The sequence below is a fragment of the Mustela erminea genome, chromosome 6 (assembly GCF_009829155.1).
Source record: "Mustela erminea isolate mMusErm1 chromosome 6, mMusErm1.Pri, whole genome shotgun sequence".
Classification (NCBI taxonomy): Eukaryota; Metazoa; Chordata; class Mammalia; order Carnivora; family Mustelidae; genus Mustela; species Mustela erminea.
Genome location: NC_045619.1, coordinates 123,544,558 through 123,564,670, shown reverse-complemented (window position 1 = coordinate 123,564,670; position 20,113 = coordinate 123,544,558). Strand labels below are relative to the sequence as shown.

The 20,113-nt window shown below is 37.4% G+C and overlaps 1 protein-coding gene and 1 pseudogene across 1 annotated transcript in view; both read right to left on the bottom strand.

The window, feature by feature from the left end:
- The window catches only part of MALRD1 (MAM and LDL receptor class A domain containing 1), a 763,833-nt gene that overhangs the window by 192,647 nt on the left and 551,073 nt on the right, over positions 1-20,113 (bottom strand). Inside the window, exon 33 of the mRNA XM_032349560.1 lies at positions 10,959-11,116. Coding sequence (XP_032205451.1) covers positions 10,959-11,116 — 158 coding nt within the window. The remainder of the gene's footprint in view (positions 1-10,958; positions 11,117-20,113) is intronic.
- LOC116594579 lies at positions 14,931-15,028 on the bottom strand (annotated as a pseudogene).

The following is a 20,113-nucleotide window of genomic DNA, read 5'->3' as shown; positions in this document are numbered from 1 at the left end:
AAACACAACGGTTCAAAATCTGTGGGACACGACAAAGGCAGTCCTGAGAGGAAAATATATAGTGGTACAAGCCTTTCTCAAGAAACAAGAAAGGTCTCAGGTACACAACCTAACCCTACACCTAAAGGAGCTGGAGAAAGAACAAGAAAGAAACCCTAAACCCAGAAGGAGAAGAGAAATCATAAAGATCAGAGCAGAAATCAATGAAATAGAAACCAAAAAAAAAAAAAATAGAAAAAATCAACGAAACTAGGAGCTGGTTCTTTGAAAGAATTAATAAAATTGACAAACCCCTGGCCCGACTTATCAAAAAGAAAAGAGAAAGGACCCAAATAAATAAAATCATGAATGAAAGAGGAGAGATCACAACTATCACCAAAGAAATACAAACTATTATAAGAACATACTATAAGCAACTCTATGCCAACAAATTTGACAATCTGGAAGAAATGGATGCATTCCTAGAAACATATAAACTACCACAACTGAACCAGGAAGAAATAGAAAGCCTAAACATACCCATAACCAGTAAGGAGATTGAAACAGTCATCAAAAATCTCCAAACAAACAAAAGCCCAGGGCCAGACGGCTTCCCGGGGGAATTCTACCAAACATTTAAAGAAGAACTAATTCCTATTCTCCTGAAACTGTTCCAAAAAATAGAAATGGAAGGAAAATGTCCAAACTCATTTTATGAGGCCATCATCACCTTGATCCCAAAACCAGACAAGGATCCCACCAAAAAAGAGAGCTATAGACCAATATCCTTGATGAACACAGATGCGAAAATTCTCACCAAAATACTAGCCAATAGGATTCAACAGTACATTAAAAGGATTATTCGCCACGACCAAGTGGGATTTATTCCAGGGCTGCAAGGTTGGTTCAACATCCGCAAATCAATCAATGTGATACAACACATCAATAAAAGAAAGAACAAGGACCATATGATACTCTCAATAGATGCTGAAAAAGCATTTGACAAAGTACAGCATCCCTTCCTGATCAAAACTCTTCAAAGTGTAGGGATAGAGGGCACATACCTCAATATCATCAAAGCCATCTACGAAAAACCCACTGCAAATATCATCCTCAATGGAGAAAAACTGAAAGCTTTTCCGCTAAGGTCAGGAACACGGCAGGGATGTCCATTATCACCACTGCTATTCAACAAAGTACTAGAAGTCCTAGCCTCAGCAATCAGACAACAAAAGGAAATTAAAGGCATCCAAATCGGCAAAGAAGAAGTCAAATTATCACTCTTCACAGATGATATGATACTATATGTGGAAAACCCAAAAGACTCCACTCCAAAACTGCTAGAACTTGTACAGGAATTCAGTAAAGTGTCAGGATATAAAATCAATGCACAGAAATCAGTTGCATTTCTCTACACCAACAACAAGACAGAAGAAAGAGAAATTAAGGAGTCAATCTCATTACAATTGCACCCAAAACCATAAGATACCTAGGAATAAACCTAACCAAAGAGACACAGAATCTATACTCAGAAAACTATAAAGTACTCATGAAAGAAATTGAGGAAGACACAAAGAAATGGAAAAATGTTCCATGCTCCTGGATTGCAAGAAAAAATATTGTGAAAATGTCTATGTTACCTAAAGCAATCTACACATCTAATGCAATTCCTATCAAAGTACCATCCATCTTTTTCAAAGAAATGGAACAAATAATGCTAAAATTTATATGAAACCAGAAAAGACCTCGAATAGCCAAAGGAATATTGAAAAAGAAAGCCAAAGTTGGCGGCATCACAATTCCGGACTTCAAGCTCTATTATAAAGCTGTCATCATCAAGACAGCATGGTACTGGCACAAAAACAGACACATGGATCAATGGAACATAATAGAAAGCCCAGAAATGGACCCTCAAATCTATTACCAACTAATCTTCAACAAAGCAGGAAAGAATGTCCAATGGAGAAAAGACAGCCTCTTCAATAAATGGTGTTGGGAAAATTGGACAACCACATGCAGAAAAATGAAGTTGGACCATTTCCTTACACCACACATGAAAACAGACTCAAAATGGATGAAGGACCTCGGTGTGAGAAAGGAATCCATCAAAATCCTTGAGGAGATCACAGGCAGCAACCTCTTCGACCTCAGCCGCAGTAACATCTTCCTAGGAACATCGCGAAAGGCAAGGGAAGCAAGGTCAAAAATGAACTATTGGGATTTCATCAAGATCAAAAGCTTTTGCACAGCAAAGGAAACAGTTAACAGAACCAAAAGACAACTGACAGAATGGGAGAAGATATTTGCAAACGACATATCAGATAAAGGACTAGTGTCCAAAATCTGTAAAGAACTTAGCAAACTTGGGCGCCTGGGTGGCTCAGTGGGTTAAGCCGCTGCCTTCGGCTCAGGTCATGATCTCAGGGTCCTGGGATCGAGTCCCGCATCGGGCTCTCTGCTCAGCAGGGAGCCTGCTTCCCTCTCTCTCTCTTTGCCTGCCTCTCTGCCTACTTGTGATCTCTCTCTGTCAAATAAATAAATAAAATCTTTAAAAAAAAAAAAAAAGAACTTAGCAAACTCAACACCCAAAGAACAAATAATCCAATCAAGAAATGGGCAGAGGACATGAACAGACATTTCTGCAAAGAAGACATCCAGATGGCCAACAGACACATGAAAAAGTGCTCCATATCACTCGGCATCAGGGAAATACAAATCAAAACCACAATGAGATATCACCTCACACCAGTCAGAATGGCTAAAATCAACAAGTCAGGAAATGACAGATGCTGGCGAGGATGCGGAGAAAGGGGAACTCTCCTACACTGTTGGTGGGAATGCAAGCTGGTGCAACCACTCTGGAAAACAGCATGGAGGTTCCTCAAAATGTTGAAAATAGAACTGCCCTATGACCCAGCAATTGCACTATTGGGTATTTACCCTAAAGATACAAACGTAGTGATCCAAAGGGGCACGTGCACCCGAATGTTTATAGCAGCAATGTCCACAATAGCCAAACTATGGAAAGAACCTAGATGTCCATCAACAAATAAATGGATCAAGAAGATGTGGTGTATATATACACAGTGGAATACTATGCAGCCATCAAAAGAAATGAAATCTTGCCATTTGAGACAACATGAATGGAACTAGAGCGTATCATGCTTAGCGAAATAAGTCAAGCAGAGAAAGACAACTATCATATGATGTTCCCCTGATATGAGGAAGTGGTGATGCAACATGGGGGCTTAAGGGGGTAGGAGAAGAATAAATGAAACAAGAGGGGATTGAGAGGGAGACAAACCATAAGTGACTCTTAATCTCACAAAACAAACTGAGGGTTGCTGGGGGGAGGGGGGTGGGGAGAAGGGGGGTGGGATTATGGACATTGGGGAGGGTATGTGCTTTGGTGAGTGCTGTGAAGTGTGTAAACCTGGCGATTCACAGACCTGTACCCCTGGGGATAAAAATATATTATATGTTTATAATAAATAAAAAATTAAAAATTAAAAAAAATAGAGTACATTTTGGGGTCTATAACAAATTTAGGTTTTGAAATATGATTCCCATGCTTAAAATCTATGTGTGATATTAAAAAGAAATCGAATCTCAAAAAAAAATGTAAAAGAAAAGGTGCTTTAACTTTGAATATGTTTTTTGTTTTTGTTTTTGTTTTAAGAAATCCAATTGTGCTTGGGACCTAGACTTCTAAGCAAAGCTGACCTTTGGTTCTTTCTCAAGGTGACTTTCCATCTTGCCCCTTTGTAGGCAGGTGTAAGAAATACCTGCTTTTGCAAATTCCCACATCTCTGTCTTAAAACTGTGACTTGATTTTAATTTTTAGCAGCAAATATCTTTGAATTGAGGTCACTTTTCTTTTCCTGTTTTTCTGATATTCTGAAGGCAAAGTCTAATCTGAAGGTCAAATTAGATTAGCTCCTTCTCTCAAGTGTCAACCTTTCATTTCTGGGGGCACCTTCCCATTCTGGTAATTTATCAGTCATTTCATAGCAACTTAACAGCCAGGTTTTTACCATCCTAGTTAACTTTTCTGTTATCTACAATGGAAAATACACAATACAGGTTGGCATCCTTTTCTCTACCTGAGCTATCAAAGTTTCATTGCTGTGAAGATCTGTACGCCTGTCTTTACTAAGCTGCTGATACAAGCCCAGGATTCTGACTATGTCTTGGGTGACATGTGTGTGTTTGAGACATGTGTAACCCCTACGTATGTGTAACCCACCGCAGTGTCGGACGTGGTGAACTGCCTCGCAGAACTGCACACTGGATACCACCTTACCTTTCTCCTCTACCCTGAGACCTATCAGATTAAAATACAGGATACTGATATTATATAGGGAGAATTGTGAATCGATTCTCAAAAAGGAGGAAACTGCTAAAACATACTTCAGTTCCTTTCAACTATTGTTCTCGATATGACCTGTGCCACACCAGTGTGCATAACACATTTAGTACTACTGACCTCATATTTTACTTTCCATATTTCTGCTTAAAATAGCATGGAATGCTCAAATTAGGGTACGATCCAGAATCTTCCCTACAAGTCTGTTTAGAGGGCAGAAATTTGTTAAGTATGTTCAACAGCTCCTACCCTCATCTCTCTACCTTTTATGCAAGGGGACATTTACCCTATTATTTCTTGTCTTAAACATTATTTAATGGGCATTCTCAAAAGCTTCCTTCATAAACTGGGTGCCGTCACTTGTACGAACACGCTCATGAGGTTCGGCGTTCAACAGGAATGAGAGAGCAGCGGTTAGCCTGGAACATCGGGTAAAATGTACTTTTAAAAAGAGTAAGATTAAGGGTACCTGGGGGCTCCGTCAATTAAGCATCTACCATTGGCTCAGGTCATAATCCCAGCATCCTGGAATGGAGCCCCACATCAGGCTCCTCCCTCTGCCTGCTTCCCCCCCTGCTTCTGTGCTCTCTCTGACAAATAAATAAAATCTTTAAAAGAAATTTTTTAAAGGATAAGACTATATATAGAACACTGACAGTGCCTCCCAACAACTTTCATAATAATATATCATAAAAAATGTATTTTAAAATGAAGCATTAATAGTAAAGAAAATGAATAAAAATCTATAAATTGCCTTAAGCATATGCTATGCAAACTTGTATCTATTTAATTTTGAATATGTATTTTTGTAAATCAAATATACATTAGACTTTTATGAATATATTTGCTCCCCTTTGGAAACTTAATATTTTTGCTCATTTTTCTTGTTATTCAACATAGGACTGGATGAATTTCTGCATCTGACTATTTACATGATAATTATGCCATTTTTTGGTAAAGTCTACAAACTCAAACCAAATCTATACAGAAAACTATAATATGCAGAACATACACTAGGCAAAGCACCTTTGAAAGAATAACTATTGGTCTAACATTATTTTGAATAATAGAAATACAGAACATAAAATATGCAAAAAAAAAAAATACCTTCTAGTACTAAGATGCAGTAGAGCAGAGTAATTAAAAGCACAGACCAGGGCCAGAGGATCTGGGGACACCCTGGCCTGCCATCTCCTAGCTCTCTGACCTTGAACAAGTTCCTGAAGCTTTCTCTATCTCATTTTCCTAATCTGTTAAAATGTAGATAATGTCAGTATTGTCCCACTGGAGTGTGAAGACTACACACACACACACGCGTGCACACACACATAGTACTTCAAACACTGGATGGTATAGTATCCATCAGATATTTTTCTCAGTCTTTTTTTCCCTCTGTTCTTACTATCTCCATAAACATCACATCAAAACAAACAAAATTCACAAACAAGGGGCCACAAGAAAAACCATTCCCTGATTGGAACATTTACATGCTAAATTCCACAGGGTTTAGCAGAAATCATTTGTTTAAAACTCAACCCTAAGATAAAGATCATTTCACACGGTAGGCTGACTGTTTTGAAATATGAACAATAGGCTTCTTGAAGACCATTTAGATCTATTAATTCATCTGTTATCACTGAAGGAAACTTTAGGAAGTAGTTCATTTTTTTCCCCTCTGAGCAATTAGAAATTTCTGTAAATTAAAAAAAAAAGTTATGAAAAGTATCAATTGTAAAAGTTCCCTATTCATTTCCTTTCTGTGCCTTTACAAATGAGTCCAGAATAATAAAAAAGATATTAGTCATTTTTAAAGAAACTCTCTTTCCCTGTGACAAACGTTACTTCTTTTCGTCAGCATTCAATAATTCACCTGAGTTGGCTAAGTATCAAAACAAGCCAGTAGCTAGGAAGCTGAACTAATGGAACTAAGTCATCTCATGGGAAATTATTTGGTTCACTTAGGGCTCTTTTAGCAATATGGATCAAAAAGTGACCAGCACCAATTTAAGGAGTGCTTTAATTTTATATGTAGGGAGGTGATTGAAAGACAGAAAAAAAAAATCCTGATCTAAAAAATAAAGTATGTATTAGTATTATCCTCTTATTTTCTGAGCCTTTGAATCAAAGGACACTGATGCCTGTGTGAACATTTTATTATTCTGAATATTATCCATTTATTACTCTGAATATTATTCCTTTACTATCAGGCTTCCATGTTCCTATAAAATACAAGCCTTCTCTATGCAACCTATTTTGCCAACTTTGCAGGCTGGGGTAAATCTGAATATTTTGGCTTTTTACCCTAAAAATTAATCGGAAAATCATAATTGGTTTTCACTCTGATCTCATTGACAGTACAAGTCTTATCTGCTTTAGCTCTATATGATGCCCTTCATTAATATACTAATAAAATGAAAGCATGTTTTATTTAGAAAATAGTTTTTTATGCCAAGTAAAGATCTAAGCATTCATTATTTATAGAAATTACTTCCCAATTTTTCCTTAGCTTCGACTCTAAGCAAAGCCTGGAAATCACCTCTAACTTGCCTCTTTGTTTCACTGCCGGACCTCTGGCCACCTACCACCCACCAGTCCCCATTTCTTCCCACAGAACAACCAGATAGATCTTCTAAACTTTCAAATGAGGTTATATTATTCCACAATTAAATACTCTCTGCCATCGACTGAACACATCCCCTCAACCCCGATTCATATGCAGAAGCTCTGATTCCCAGTGTTCTGCATTTTGGAGATGAGGTGAGGTGTTTGGGAGGCAATCAGGTCACGAGGGTAGATACCACCCGCCACACACACACACACAATGAATGGGATGCATGTCTTTATAAGATGAGACAGGGAGAGATGATCTCTCTGTAGGTGAGCATGCAGTGAGAAGGCAGCCGTCTGCAAACCAGACGGGAGAGGTTCCACACCAGGAACCGAATTGGTCAGTACCTTAAACTTGGACTTCTCAGCCTCTAGAAAATTTCCATTGCTTATGCCACAGTAACCTGCTGTAGCAGCCCAAGGTGACTAAGACCCTCTTCAATGACTTTCTGTGGTTCTTGGAAGTGTTCCTAAAAGACCCCCGCCTATAGGAACTGACTCTAGCCTGCTTGGTCATGATTCCCCTGACCCCCACCCCGCCCCCCCTCACTTATTTTGCTCCAGCTATACTGTCCTTCAAATACCTTATATGCTGAACTTTCTCTAGCTTGTTTTGCCTCCCAAGAGCATTCTTACTCCAGATGTTACCAAGGCTGGCTCCTTCTTTTTTTTCAAGCCTAAATTCAAATGTCATCTTTCTCAAAGACTTCCTTACCATTCAGTATAAAATAAAACTCTTTCAGCAGACCAGGAGTAACTACTTATTATAGAAACCTGTTTTATTTGCTCCAGAGTATTGCATCACAAGTTGAGGTTTTCATATTTGCATTTCTTTAAATTTATTTTCTGTCTTCCCCAACTGAAGGGCAAGTTTTTAACAAGTCAATATAAGGAGGACAAATTTAAGCTGACTGGAGCTTGCTCAAAATTTTTCATTGTGTTACAAGTTATTATCTTGAAAAGATTTGTGTTTTCTTTGGAGTGGACACTGTATCAGACTGGGCCAAGCTAGAAAATATAGACTAATGTATTTCAAACAGAAAAACTTTAATGTAGAGCACTGGTTACAAAGTTCATTGCCAAGGAAATCATGAAGCATTCTAGAGATTAATCATTATGTGTAGGAAACACCTCGAAAACCAGACAGTCAAAGGGAGGGAGTTACTGAAACTGAGATTGTGGAAGATGGAGTTTGGCTTATTTGGTGGAGGCAGGGCTGAACTGGAACAAGCTGAGTCATAAATGAAATGCAGTTAGAAATTCAGCAGAGGGGGGTGCTGGAGGTAGGGGAGGTAGGGAAATGGGGAAGGAGGGGGAGGAGGAAGGAGAGGAGAGGAGGAGGATGGAAAGGAATGGGGGGAGGGAGGGAGAAAGGGATAGGGAGAGAAGAAAGGCTTGTGTTCCTGCTTTCCTGTCTTTGGCCAATGGAAAGCACTGGCCAAACCTGTCCGGGAAAGCAGAGAGCAAAGCAGCCTGGGAAGTGTAGTTCTCTTGGGTACAGAACAAAGCACAGAAGGGCTGGGGATGCACAGCACTTAATACAATTGCATAACATGTGTGCTGACAAGAAAGCATTCCACCACAAACTACAATCTGAAATCTCTCCTAAGAATGCCCAGCTATTTACAGGACCCTCTACTACAACTTCACCCTGGGGGGCTATTTTGCCATACCTTTTCTAAAGGATTTTTGCAATCAATTTAAGAAATGGTTTCAGATTAGAACAATTATGATATACCATGTGCTCCAGAACCATACATAGAATTTTCCAGACCAATAGCTGAGAAAGTGAGACTTGCCCCTTATGTTTGTCAATGACATAAGGATACATTATGAAAATGGTTTCTTTTAGATTTCTGTAAAGCCTAGGACTTTTCAGTAGCAAGTAACAGAGAATTTTACGGGCTCAGACAAGGTAGGATCCAGGATTTAAACAGAACAAATACTGTTCTGTTTCTTCATATTTTTTTTAGTTGGAGTCCTTCTTATGTTAGCTTCTTTCTCAGTCTGTCTCTCCACATTGGGGAAAGATGGTCTCCAAGAGCCCAAATGTAGTCTATCTCCTTATGACTTGTAAAACAGAAGAAGGACAAATCATCCTATAATCTGCATCAACTACTGGAGAAGATTATGATCTGGGTCAGCTGTGGAGGCGATGCAAGAAACCTAGAGTGACCGTCAACCCTATCAAGACGGTCTGGAGTGGGGGAGAGTGATTCCTCTTCAAAAACCAATTGTCCTGCTAATCCCCCAGCACTATTCTTCCCAGTAGACCTCTCTGAACACCGGAGCATAAAAGCATCGCCATGCGTACTTGCTGCCTCTGGTTAGGAAAACCAAAAGTCACCAAAAGCTAGGTATCAAAAATCAAGAGTGGAGGACAACATTTCTTTTTGACGTTTACATGTTTCCCGAAATATGGCTCAAAGCAATGGGTAACTTAAGTAGTTGCCTCAGAAGCTCACAAATGAACTGCCCGGGGTGGGGGTGGGGGGTGCAAAAATATTCGGTCTGACCAACCAGCTGGTGAGGAGCTCAAAGACATAAGGATGCTCTTTTTGAACTAAGGAAGCAACATTCTGAGAGTAAGTGACTGACATCAACTCGTGTTCTGTTGAAAGGTCTCTTGGCCTTTCCCTTGGTATTTACTTCCATAAATAACCACCACGGACTTGCGTCCTCTTTTACCGCAGCAAGCTGCATTTAAAACATCGGTAGAAATAATGCGCCGTGGAGTCTGTCTAAGGTTAGCAGTTATAAATTACCCTACGTAAAATCGACCATAAGCAATAGGCTAATCTGCTGAGGTTTCAGGTACTGTATCTAAAAACTATGAAAAAATTTCCAAAGTTGTCAAAGGATCTTCATTTACTTGTTTCTAAACTGTTAAAAATGATCTTTCTCTGTTGTTTATACCCACTGCTTTTCAGGAAAACAGACGTGCTTGGAGAAATCAGTACAAATTCTCTACTTTCTTTGCATGTTTGCATTTTTACTTGAAGAGCTCTCTTTTCTATTGCTGGCTAGAATGAATAAGGCCCGTTTTTTCCCCTTTCTCTCTGTTCCCAGGTTCCTCCCTAGATTTCTTCGACAGACTGCAGAACACCTGTGAAACCATGCAGGGCAAGGAATGTCAGATTTTTGAAATCAGATTTTTCATTGATTTTGTAATAGAAAAGTTACTAAGCCATGTTGAGTCTCAGTTTTTAAACTATAAAATTGGGGTGAATATACTACCTCATGAGATGAATGGTAGAATTAAAGCAGAGAGCAGATACAAGTTCACAATACCCAGTTACTAAGATCACTTAGTAACTGCTACTGTTTATAAGGGATGATGTTTGAGATACAAAGATTCCTCTTGTCTTTATTCAGACAACAGGTAGTTGTATAATTACAAAGCAGTAACACCAGGTATTGTGTTCTGATATATAAATCTTACCATTAGAAATCAGGATTTCCAAATTGCTTTAGGCTGATTGAAAAGCTTATGGATATTCCAGACAATGAAAAGTAAAAATGCAGTAACCTGCTTCTTCAAAGACATTTGCATCTGATGCAGATTCTTGTCTTAAATTAGTCAAAAATGGAGCAGACAATGTTATTTTTCAGGTAAGCTGAAAGATGCTTAAAATTGTAAATTTCTTTGCTTTTACCTTGTCTGGGGAAGAAAATTCTTTTTATCATTATCCCTGCCATCACATTTCTGCATTTTTTCTAAGTTTTTAGTAGAAGATGCATGAGAATGTACCCGTCCTCTTTTATCTCTAGATGATGTTTTCAATAGCACACGCCATAATTGAGTTCAGGTGGCTGCCTTGAATGAGATAAATCTTGAATGAGATTAAGATGAATGACAGCACTACTGGCCAAAGTCCCACTGTCCCAGAAAGAAATGAGAAATTAATGGACTCAACACCCGTGTTGTGTGATGGAAAAAAAAAAAAAATGTTTAAACACATGCTATGAACATTTCCGTGAAAAACTTCCTGCCTTCCTTTCGTACCTTTAATACCCCCATACTCCTGGGATCAACCATGTAGAACCAGAACCGAACAGCACATATTCCGAGACTTGCTGGAAAGTACTGGGAAGTAGTGATTCTTGCCGTGTGTCCTTCTTTGTGTCCAGATGAGCTGACATACAGGAAGTGCCGGCCGCTCCCTTGAAATAGACAAATACAACTCCTTCAGCACAATGATAGGTGCCATAGCGTGAGGCAGAACATATTTAAACCATGAGCAAACTTCATGCCTCCCACCCACACACAAACACACACATGTCATTTTCTTTCTGTGGAGTCACAAATCAATGATGTTTCATTCTTTTGACCCAAAAAGAAAAAACAAGAGGAAGAGGAAGAAGGAGAAGGAGAAAAAAGAATGTCACTGTGATTACATGATTCACAAAATTCACCTGAGTATGTGACTCTGACCAAAAGTGATCGAATATCTGAGCTCACTCTTCAGGTACATTTCTTTTCTTCTAATTTGCTCAAACCTGTCTGTCCATTTCAAGGTAGGAAAATATTTTGTATACTGTGTGTAGAGCAGGGACATGGGGTATTGGAGGCTGATTGATAGTGTATCTCATTTCCAGTTGTTCTGATTCCCACAATGACCACAGTAGTAGCGAATGGCAGTAAGAGTAAATGAAATGTAAACTTGAAAGTCACCATGCTGAGCGATAACTTCTATTCTCTTCAGCTGCAGCCGTACATGAAAGATCTCTCCATTTAAACACAAATGGATTTTTTTCTACAGACATCACTGTCAAAATTCATCATAACTACTGTCCTCTGCATGGCTTTTATTAGGAAAGAATGAAGATAGATAGAAAGATAGATAGATAGATAGATAGATTGATTGATTGATTGATTTTCAGTGCTAGCATATAATAAAGTAAATGACATTGTGTACTAACATACACATACATATATGTGTGTGTGTGTGTGTGTGTGTATGCTTTCTTAGGTTAAATGTTTATTTACAGTTTTAAATCAAAGCTATTAAAGTATTTTCTAATTAAAATATTCTCTCCCCGGACATTTTAGTCCTGTTACTGAGATATATGGTTTTCACTCATCAATGGTACATTAATAGTACAAGAGGCTTCTTTTATGAAGCTTTCCTATTTAAGAATTTGTTGTCAGGTGAATTTAGTACTCTCTGAGGAATCAGTATATATGTTGTTACCTTTATTCCTATGGCACTGTATTCTTCAATGCAAGGAACACGCATGCATTACTCCCTTGAATAGAGTTAAGAACAGAAGTAGCCGAAGAGAATTGCAAAAGAGTTAGATGATCACATTCACGCCCTCTAATGGTTTAACTTTTCGCCTGTTCATGTTCACAAATACCATTATTTCACCAAATGGATTGCCAGTAAATATAAATATGTGGTTAATAAGACAGGCTGGTTGGAGTCCTCATGAAATCATTAAGGGGTTACTTGTTCTTGTATCCACTTAAAAAAAGGGAGTTGAGAGAAATTATAGAGTTCCAACCTCCCCAGTACATGGAATTTGCTCACTATTAACACTTGGCATTAGTGCGGTACTTTGTTACATTCACTGAGTGAGCCTATACTGATGCATTATTATTGACTGAAGTCCATAGTTTACGTCAGGGTTCATTCATTCCCCTGTGTGTTCCACGGGCTCTGACGAATGCCTAATGACATGTCCACCACTGCCCTATTGTGCAGGAGAGTTTCTGTGCTCTAAGATCTCCCATGCAGCCCCTCTCCATCTCTTCCTCCCACTCTCCCCCATCAAATGCCTGGCAACCACTGATCTTTTTACTGTATCCGCTGGTTTCCCTTTTCCAGAGTATGATATGCTTGTAATGATATAGTATGTAGCCTTTCTACGTTAGCTTCTTTCACTTAACAATATGCATTTACAGATCTTCCATATCTTTTTTGTGGCTTGATAGCTTACTTCATTTTATCACTGAATAAAATTCCTTTGTATAGATGTACCACAGTGTGTTTATCCATTCACCTGTGAAGGACATCTTGGTTTCTTCTAACTTTTAGCAATTATGAATAAAGTTCCTATAGCAACTGTGTGCATGCTTCTGTGTAAGCCTAAGTTTTCATTTGTGTATATGCCAAGGAGCACAACTGTTGGATCTTATGGTAAGTTTAGTTTTATAAAAATGGATCTTATGGTATGTTTAGTTTTGTAAAAAATGCCAACTCTTCTTCCAACGTTGGCCGTACCATTCTGCAGCCTCATCAACAAGGAAGGAGAGTCCCCTGTCCTCTTTATCCCCATCAGCATTCATGTTGTTAGTGTTTTGGATTTTAGTTATTATACTAGGTATGCCGTGGTATTTCATTTCAACTCAATGTCATTTCAATGTGCATTTTCCTGATAACATATAATATGGAGCATTTTTTCTTATACTTATTTGCCATCTATGTTCTACAGTGGGTATCTGTTCAGATCTTTTGTCTAATTTTTTACTTTTTCACTCTTAAGTTTTAAGAATTCTTTTTACATGTTGGACACAGTCCTTTCTCAGATATGTGTTTGCAACTATTTTCTCCAAGTCTGTGGCTTAAGTTTTATTTTTCTTAATAGTGTCATATGCATAGTGGAAATTTTAATTTTAATGAAGTGCAACTCAGCAATTTTTTCATTCACAACTCAAGCTTTTAGTATTGTATCTGAAAACTCATCACCAAACTTAGAGTAACCTAAATGTTCTCCTATTTTGTCTTCTAGGAGTTTTACAGTTTTACATTTTACTTTAAGATCTATAATCCATTTTGAGTTAATTTTCATGAGAGGTTTAAGTTATGTATCTAGATTTTTTTTTCATATGGATGTCCAATTGTTCTAATACCATTTATTGAAAAGACTATCCATTCTTTGTTGAACTGCCTTTGTTCATTTGTCGAATATAAGTTGATCTTACTCATATGGGTCTATCTCTGAGCTCTCTGTTCTGTTCCATTTCTCTATTTCTCTATTATTTTTCCAATATTACACTGTCTTAATTACTATAGCTTCATAGTAAGTCTTGAAATAAGGTATTATACTTCCTCCAACTTTGTTTTTTTTAATACTTCAATATTTTGTTGGCTATTTTGAGTCTTTTGCCTCTCCATATAAACTTTAGAATAAGTTTGTTGCTATCTATAAAATTATGTTCTGGAATTTTGATTGGAATTACCTTGTACATATACATCAAATTGGGAAGAATGGACAGCTTCAAAATACTTATTCTTCCTGTCCACGAACATGGAATATCTCCCAGTTTATTTAGATCTTTGATTTCTTTCATCAGAGTTTATATTTTTTTCTCATGTAGAACCTGTACTTATTTGTTATATTTATACTTAAGTATTTCTCTTTCTCTCTCTCTGGTATTAATATAATCATCATTGTGTTTTAAATTTCAAGTTCTAATTGTTCAGGGCTAGCATATAATAAAGTAAATGGCATTTGTGTACAAACCTTGTATCTGACAACATTGCTATAACTGTTTATTAATTCCAAGAGTTTTCTTCATGGTGTATAACTGCATGTCATCTGCAAACAAACACAACTTGCTATCTATCTTCGTAATCTTTTGTTTTCCTCATTTGCCTTACTGTATTAACTAGGAATTCTGGGATGATGTTGAATATGAGTGGTGAGAACAGACAGCCTTGTCTTACTCTGCTCTTACCCGGAAAGTACCTAATTTCTCACAATTATAAATGTTTGCTGTATGTTTTCTGTAGATATCTTTTTTCAGCTTTACTGAAGCATAATTGACAAATACAATTGGAATTCATTTGAAGTGTACAACATGATGATTTGACATTTGTACACACTTTGAAAGGCTTCTCACAAAGGAGTTCATCCATGCATCACCTCACATATTTACTTTGTGTGTGTGTAGGTGTATGAGAATGCTTAAGATCTACTCTCACAGCAAATTTCAAGTATATAATACAGTATTATCAACCACAGTCACCATAAAAATATGGAATATATCACAAATTCATGTGTCATCCTGTGGAAGGGCCATGCTAATCATCTCTGTATCATTTCAATTTCAGTATGTGCTGCAGGAGCAAGATATTCTTTAACAAGTTAGAGACGTTCACCTCAGTTTTTAGTTTACTGAGGTATTTTATCACAAATGGATGTTTGGATTTTTTCAAATGTTTTTTCTTTTTTTTTTTTTTTTTAAAGATTTTATTTATTCATTTGACACAGAGAGATCACAAGTAGGCAGAGAGGCAGGCAGAGAGAGAGAGAGAAGGAAGCAGGCTCCCTGCTGAGCAGAGAGCCCGATGCGGGACTCGATCCCAGGACCCTGAGATCATGACCTGAGCCGAAGGCAGCGGCTTAACCCACTGAGCCACCCAGGCGCCCTCAAATGTTTTTTCTGCATCTATTGACATGATCATTTAATTTTTTGCTTTACTCTGTTGATGTGATGGATTACATTAATTGAATTTCAAATATAAAACAAGTCTGACATACTTGAATAATTTCTACTTGGTTGTGCTGCATATATATGTTTTCATTAGATTGGATCCGCTAATATTTTGTGGAGAACTGTTGCATCTATGTTGATGAGAGATACTGATTTGTAGTTTTCTTTTCTTGTAATGTCTTTGTTTTTTATTTCAAATCCTCGTCTGATTTAGAACAAGGCAGAAAATGCTCCTTTTGTTTGTATTTTCTGGACTATATATAACTGGTTTCATTTCCTCTTTAAATGTTTGGGAGAATTCTCAAGTGAATCCAGTCAAGTCTAGTGATTTCGGATTTGGAATATTTTTAATTATGTATTCAATTTTTAAAAAAGATTTATTTGAGAGTTCCTGAGCGTGTGGAAGTGGGGGGTGGTGCTGAGAGAGACAGAGAGAGAGAGAATCTCCAGCAAGCTTCCTGCTTGAATGTGGAGCATGAGTAGGGCTCAATTCCACAGCCCTGAGATCATGACCTGAGCTGAAATCAAGAGTTGGACATCTAACCAACTGAGCTACCCATGCACCCCTGTAAGCAATTTCTTTGTTACAAGCTTGTTTAGATTATCTATTTCTCATGTGATTTTGGTTGCTTGTGTCTTTGAAGGAATTGGTCTACTTAGATTACCAGATTTGTGGGCACTCAGTTGTACATAATATTTTTCTATTATCATTTTAGTGCCTATTATCACTTTAGTACCATTTCTATTATCATTTAGTGTCTATTATCATTTTTGTATCATTTAAGTAATGATGGTTCCCCCTTTTATTTCTGATAATTAGCAGTTTGTGTTTTCTTTTCTGTTTAGGTTTATGTATCTAGAAGATCTTCAATTTTATTAATCTTTTCAACAAACTAGATTTTCATTTTGATTTTACCTATGATTTATTTTGATTTTTATAATTTCAAGTTTTTACTTAAATTCGAGTTAGTTAACATAATAGTGTAATATTAGTTTCAGGAGTACAATTTAGTGACTCATCACTTACACAGAACTCATCAAATGTGCCCTCCTTAATACCTAACACTAATTAACCCATCCCCCAACCAACCTCCCCTCAGCAACCCTCTTTGTTCTCTGTAGTTAAAAGTCTCTTACAGTTTGCCTCCCTCTCTCTTTTCCCTCTACATTCATCTGTTTTGTCTCCTAAATTCTACATAAGTGAAGTCATATAGTATTTGTCTTTCTCTGACTTCTTTTGCTTAGCGTAATACACTCTAGCTCCATCCACATTCTTGCAAATAGCAAGATTTCATTATTTTTTATGGCTGAGTAATATTCCATTATCTACCTATCTATTCATCTATCTTACTTTTTTTATCCATTCGTCAGTGGATGGATATTTGGGCTCCTTCCATGATTTGACTATTGTTGACAATGCTGCTATAAACATCAGGGGACAGGTGCCCCTTCGAATTTGTATTTTTTAAAATTTATTTATTTGAGAGAGAGAGAATGAGAGAGTGAGAGAGAGTGATCCCAAGCAGGGGGAGGGGCAGAGGGAGAGAGAGAATCTCAAGCAGACTCCCGCTGACCGTAACTCTCAGATCATGACCCGAACTGAAATCAAGATCAGATACTCAATGAACTGAGCCACCCAGGAGCCCCACTTCAAATCTTTACTTTGTATCCTTTGGGTAAATGCCCAGTAGTACAGCTGCTGGCTCATAGGGTAGTTCTGTTTTTAACTTTCTGAGGAAACTCCATACTGTTTTCCACAGTGGCTGAACCAATTTATATTCCCACCAATAGTGTAAATTCCCTTTTCTCCACATTCTTCCCCATGTGCTGTTTCCTGTGTTGTTAATTTTAGTCATTCTGACAGGTGTGAAGTGATATTAGTTTTGATTTGTATTTCCTTGAGGATGAGTGACATTGACCATCTTTTCATGTGTCTTTTGGCCATCTGCATGTCTTCTTCAGAAAAATGTCTTTTCATGTCTTTGGCCCATTTCTTAACTGGATTATTTGCTTAATGATTTCCTGATTTCAATTTTATAAATTACTCTTCTTTTCCTAGTTTCCTAGGCTTCAAACAAATTATCAGTTTTAAATATTCCTCCTAATGTATGCATTTGTTGTTAAAAATTTCCCTCTATTCATTTTCACTGAATCTGACAAATTTTTATAAGTTATATTTGCTTTTTTAGAAATCCACCCATTTAATCTTCAAGTTTTCTGGAATTTTCCAATAATATTTGTTACTGATTTCTACCTTAATTCCATTATGTTCTGAGAGCTCACATTGTAGGATTTCTTTTAAGTTTGTTAAGATGTGTTTTATGGCTCAAATGTGGGCTATCTTGGTGAATGTTCCATGTGAGCTTGTGAAGAATGTATATTCTGCTGTTGTTGAAGGATTCTATAATGTCAGTTGTATCCAGTTGATTGATGGTGCTGCTCAGCTTAACTATGTCCTTACTGATTTCTGCCTGTTGGCCCTTCTATTGACAGAGGGGTGCTGAAGTCTCCAGCTGTAGTAGTGGATTCTTCTTTTCCTTCTTGCAATGCTATTAGGTTTGCTTTGTGTATTTTGATGTTCTGAGGTTAAGTGCTTACACACTGAAGGATGTTTTGTCTTCTTAGAGTAATGACCTTTTTATCATTTGTTAATCCTTCTCTTTATCCCTCCATGTTCTCCTTCCTCTGAAGTCTTCTTTGTCTGAAATTAATGTTAATATTTTTCTCCATTCTTTCACTTTTTTCCCCATTCATTCATTCAATGTATTTATACTGGAAATGGGTTTGTTACTGACAATACATGGTTCTTCTGTTTTGTTTTAATCTTCTCTTAGTCTTTTAATTGGTGAATATAGATAGACTAGCAACATTTAAGCTGATTATTGAGATAGGTGGATTAACATTTACCTTATTTGTTAGAATTTGCTATTCACTGGTATTTTTCTTTCTCTTTTTCTTTCACTCTTTTTCAGTCTTCTCTGATCTTAATTGAGCATTTCATATGATTTCATTTTTTTATCATGTCTTAGCATACCAATTACATATATATTTTTAATCTTTTCTAGGGGTTGACAGTGAGTTTGCAATATATATTACCACTAATCCAAGTCCTCTTTAAAATATCATGATACCACTTCATGAGTAGTGTAAGAAACATACCAGATTATTTTCCCAGTAAACTCTCCCATCTCTTATCTCTTAGGTCAGTTGTTTGTTTTTGTCTATTTGTTTGTTTGTTTTGTTTTGTGTTTTTAGGTCCGTTAGGTGCTAATAAAATAGTTTCTCTTTTTGTTATGAAAAACAGAAAGCTCTGGGAAATGTTCAAAATGGCTATTTCTTCCCTCTACCTACTGAAAGCAGAGAGGAGCTTCCTCTGATCTTCACTGTGAAAAACTGACAGGGTTCCTAAAGGTAAAACTTACAAAAGTGTAGGGGCTTCCTAACACTGAAACCCCCTGGACTAGCTCTCTAACTCATCCACATTGAATCTGCAGCAATCCATCAGTAATTGGTGAGGATGTCCTGCCCCGTCCGGACTCCTGTTTGGCCCCATACTAACTGGAGCATCTGCTCCAGTAAGTTGTGATTCTCCATTTCCACTTGCTTGTCTCCAGTTTGGGGGCAGTGGTGTGTGTGTGGAGCTCTTAATTCTCTAATAAATTTAAAAAGAGTTGTTGATTTTTAGTTTGTTCAGCTTTTGGTTTTTTTCTTATTATGGGGAAAGAAATGATGACTTCCTAGCTCCTTACCTGCCAGACCAGAGACTGAAAGGGACTCACATCTACTTTTTTAATGATTTATTTAAGAGAAAGAGAAAGAACATGCACCTGTGCACAAGTGAGTGCGGGGAGGGGCAGAGGGAGAGACTCTCCAGCAGACACCCCACTGAGCTCCAGCTGGATGTTCGGGCTCCAATCTCACAACCCTCAGGGGCTCGATGCTTAACTGATTAAGCCACCCAGGCGCCCCTATTTTCTTTTTAGGTTCCTTACTGAAAATATTTCCGTTCACTTAGAACACTTTATAAAAGTCTCACCAAAAAAAAAAAAAATCTTAAGGAAACTACCAAGGAATATGACATGTGAACGGATGCTGCGAGATTTTCCTCCATATAAAATAGTAGTGGAAATAACCTGTTAAGTTTCATGGCTTGCACCACTGAACTGTTTTCTCTCCTCACTGTTTTATGAAATACATGTACTAGCTAACATTGGATTAGGAAAATTGTGCACAATATTTTAAGTCAGCCACAGAAAAGTTTGCTTTCATATTCCTTTGCAAGGATGACATGTTTGTTTTCTTATTTGGAACAGGAAGACAGGCATGTGGCATGTGCAGCCACGATAGACCTAGACGCCATCAGTCACATCTCCTACAAACTGTGACTTATTCATTAAGAACACACATTTGTTAAATCTACATTCTCGGATTAAAGAAGAAGATCTAGGTGTTCCCTCATTTTATTGCCTTTTATGTCTGTAAGGATTCCCAATGCACTTGGAGAACAATATCAGACAAACCTTACAATGTTATCCTGAATAAAGAAAATATAGTATAGTCCAACTCACTATAATAATAATGTATACAGTTAAGATGAAAGCATGGAATCTAGTCATACTATACTGGATGCGAAGAAATAGCCTTGACCTAGTTCCAAATAAGAAAAATTAATGGTCAGTATGTGTGTATGAAACTATTCTGTATTTCATAGCTCAGCT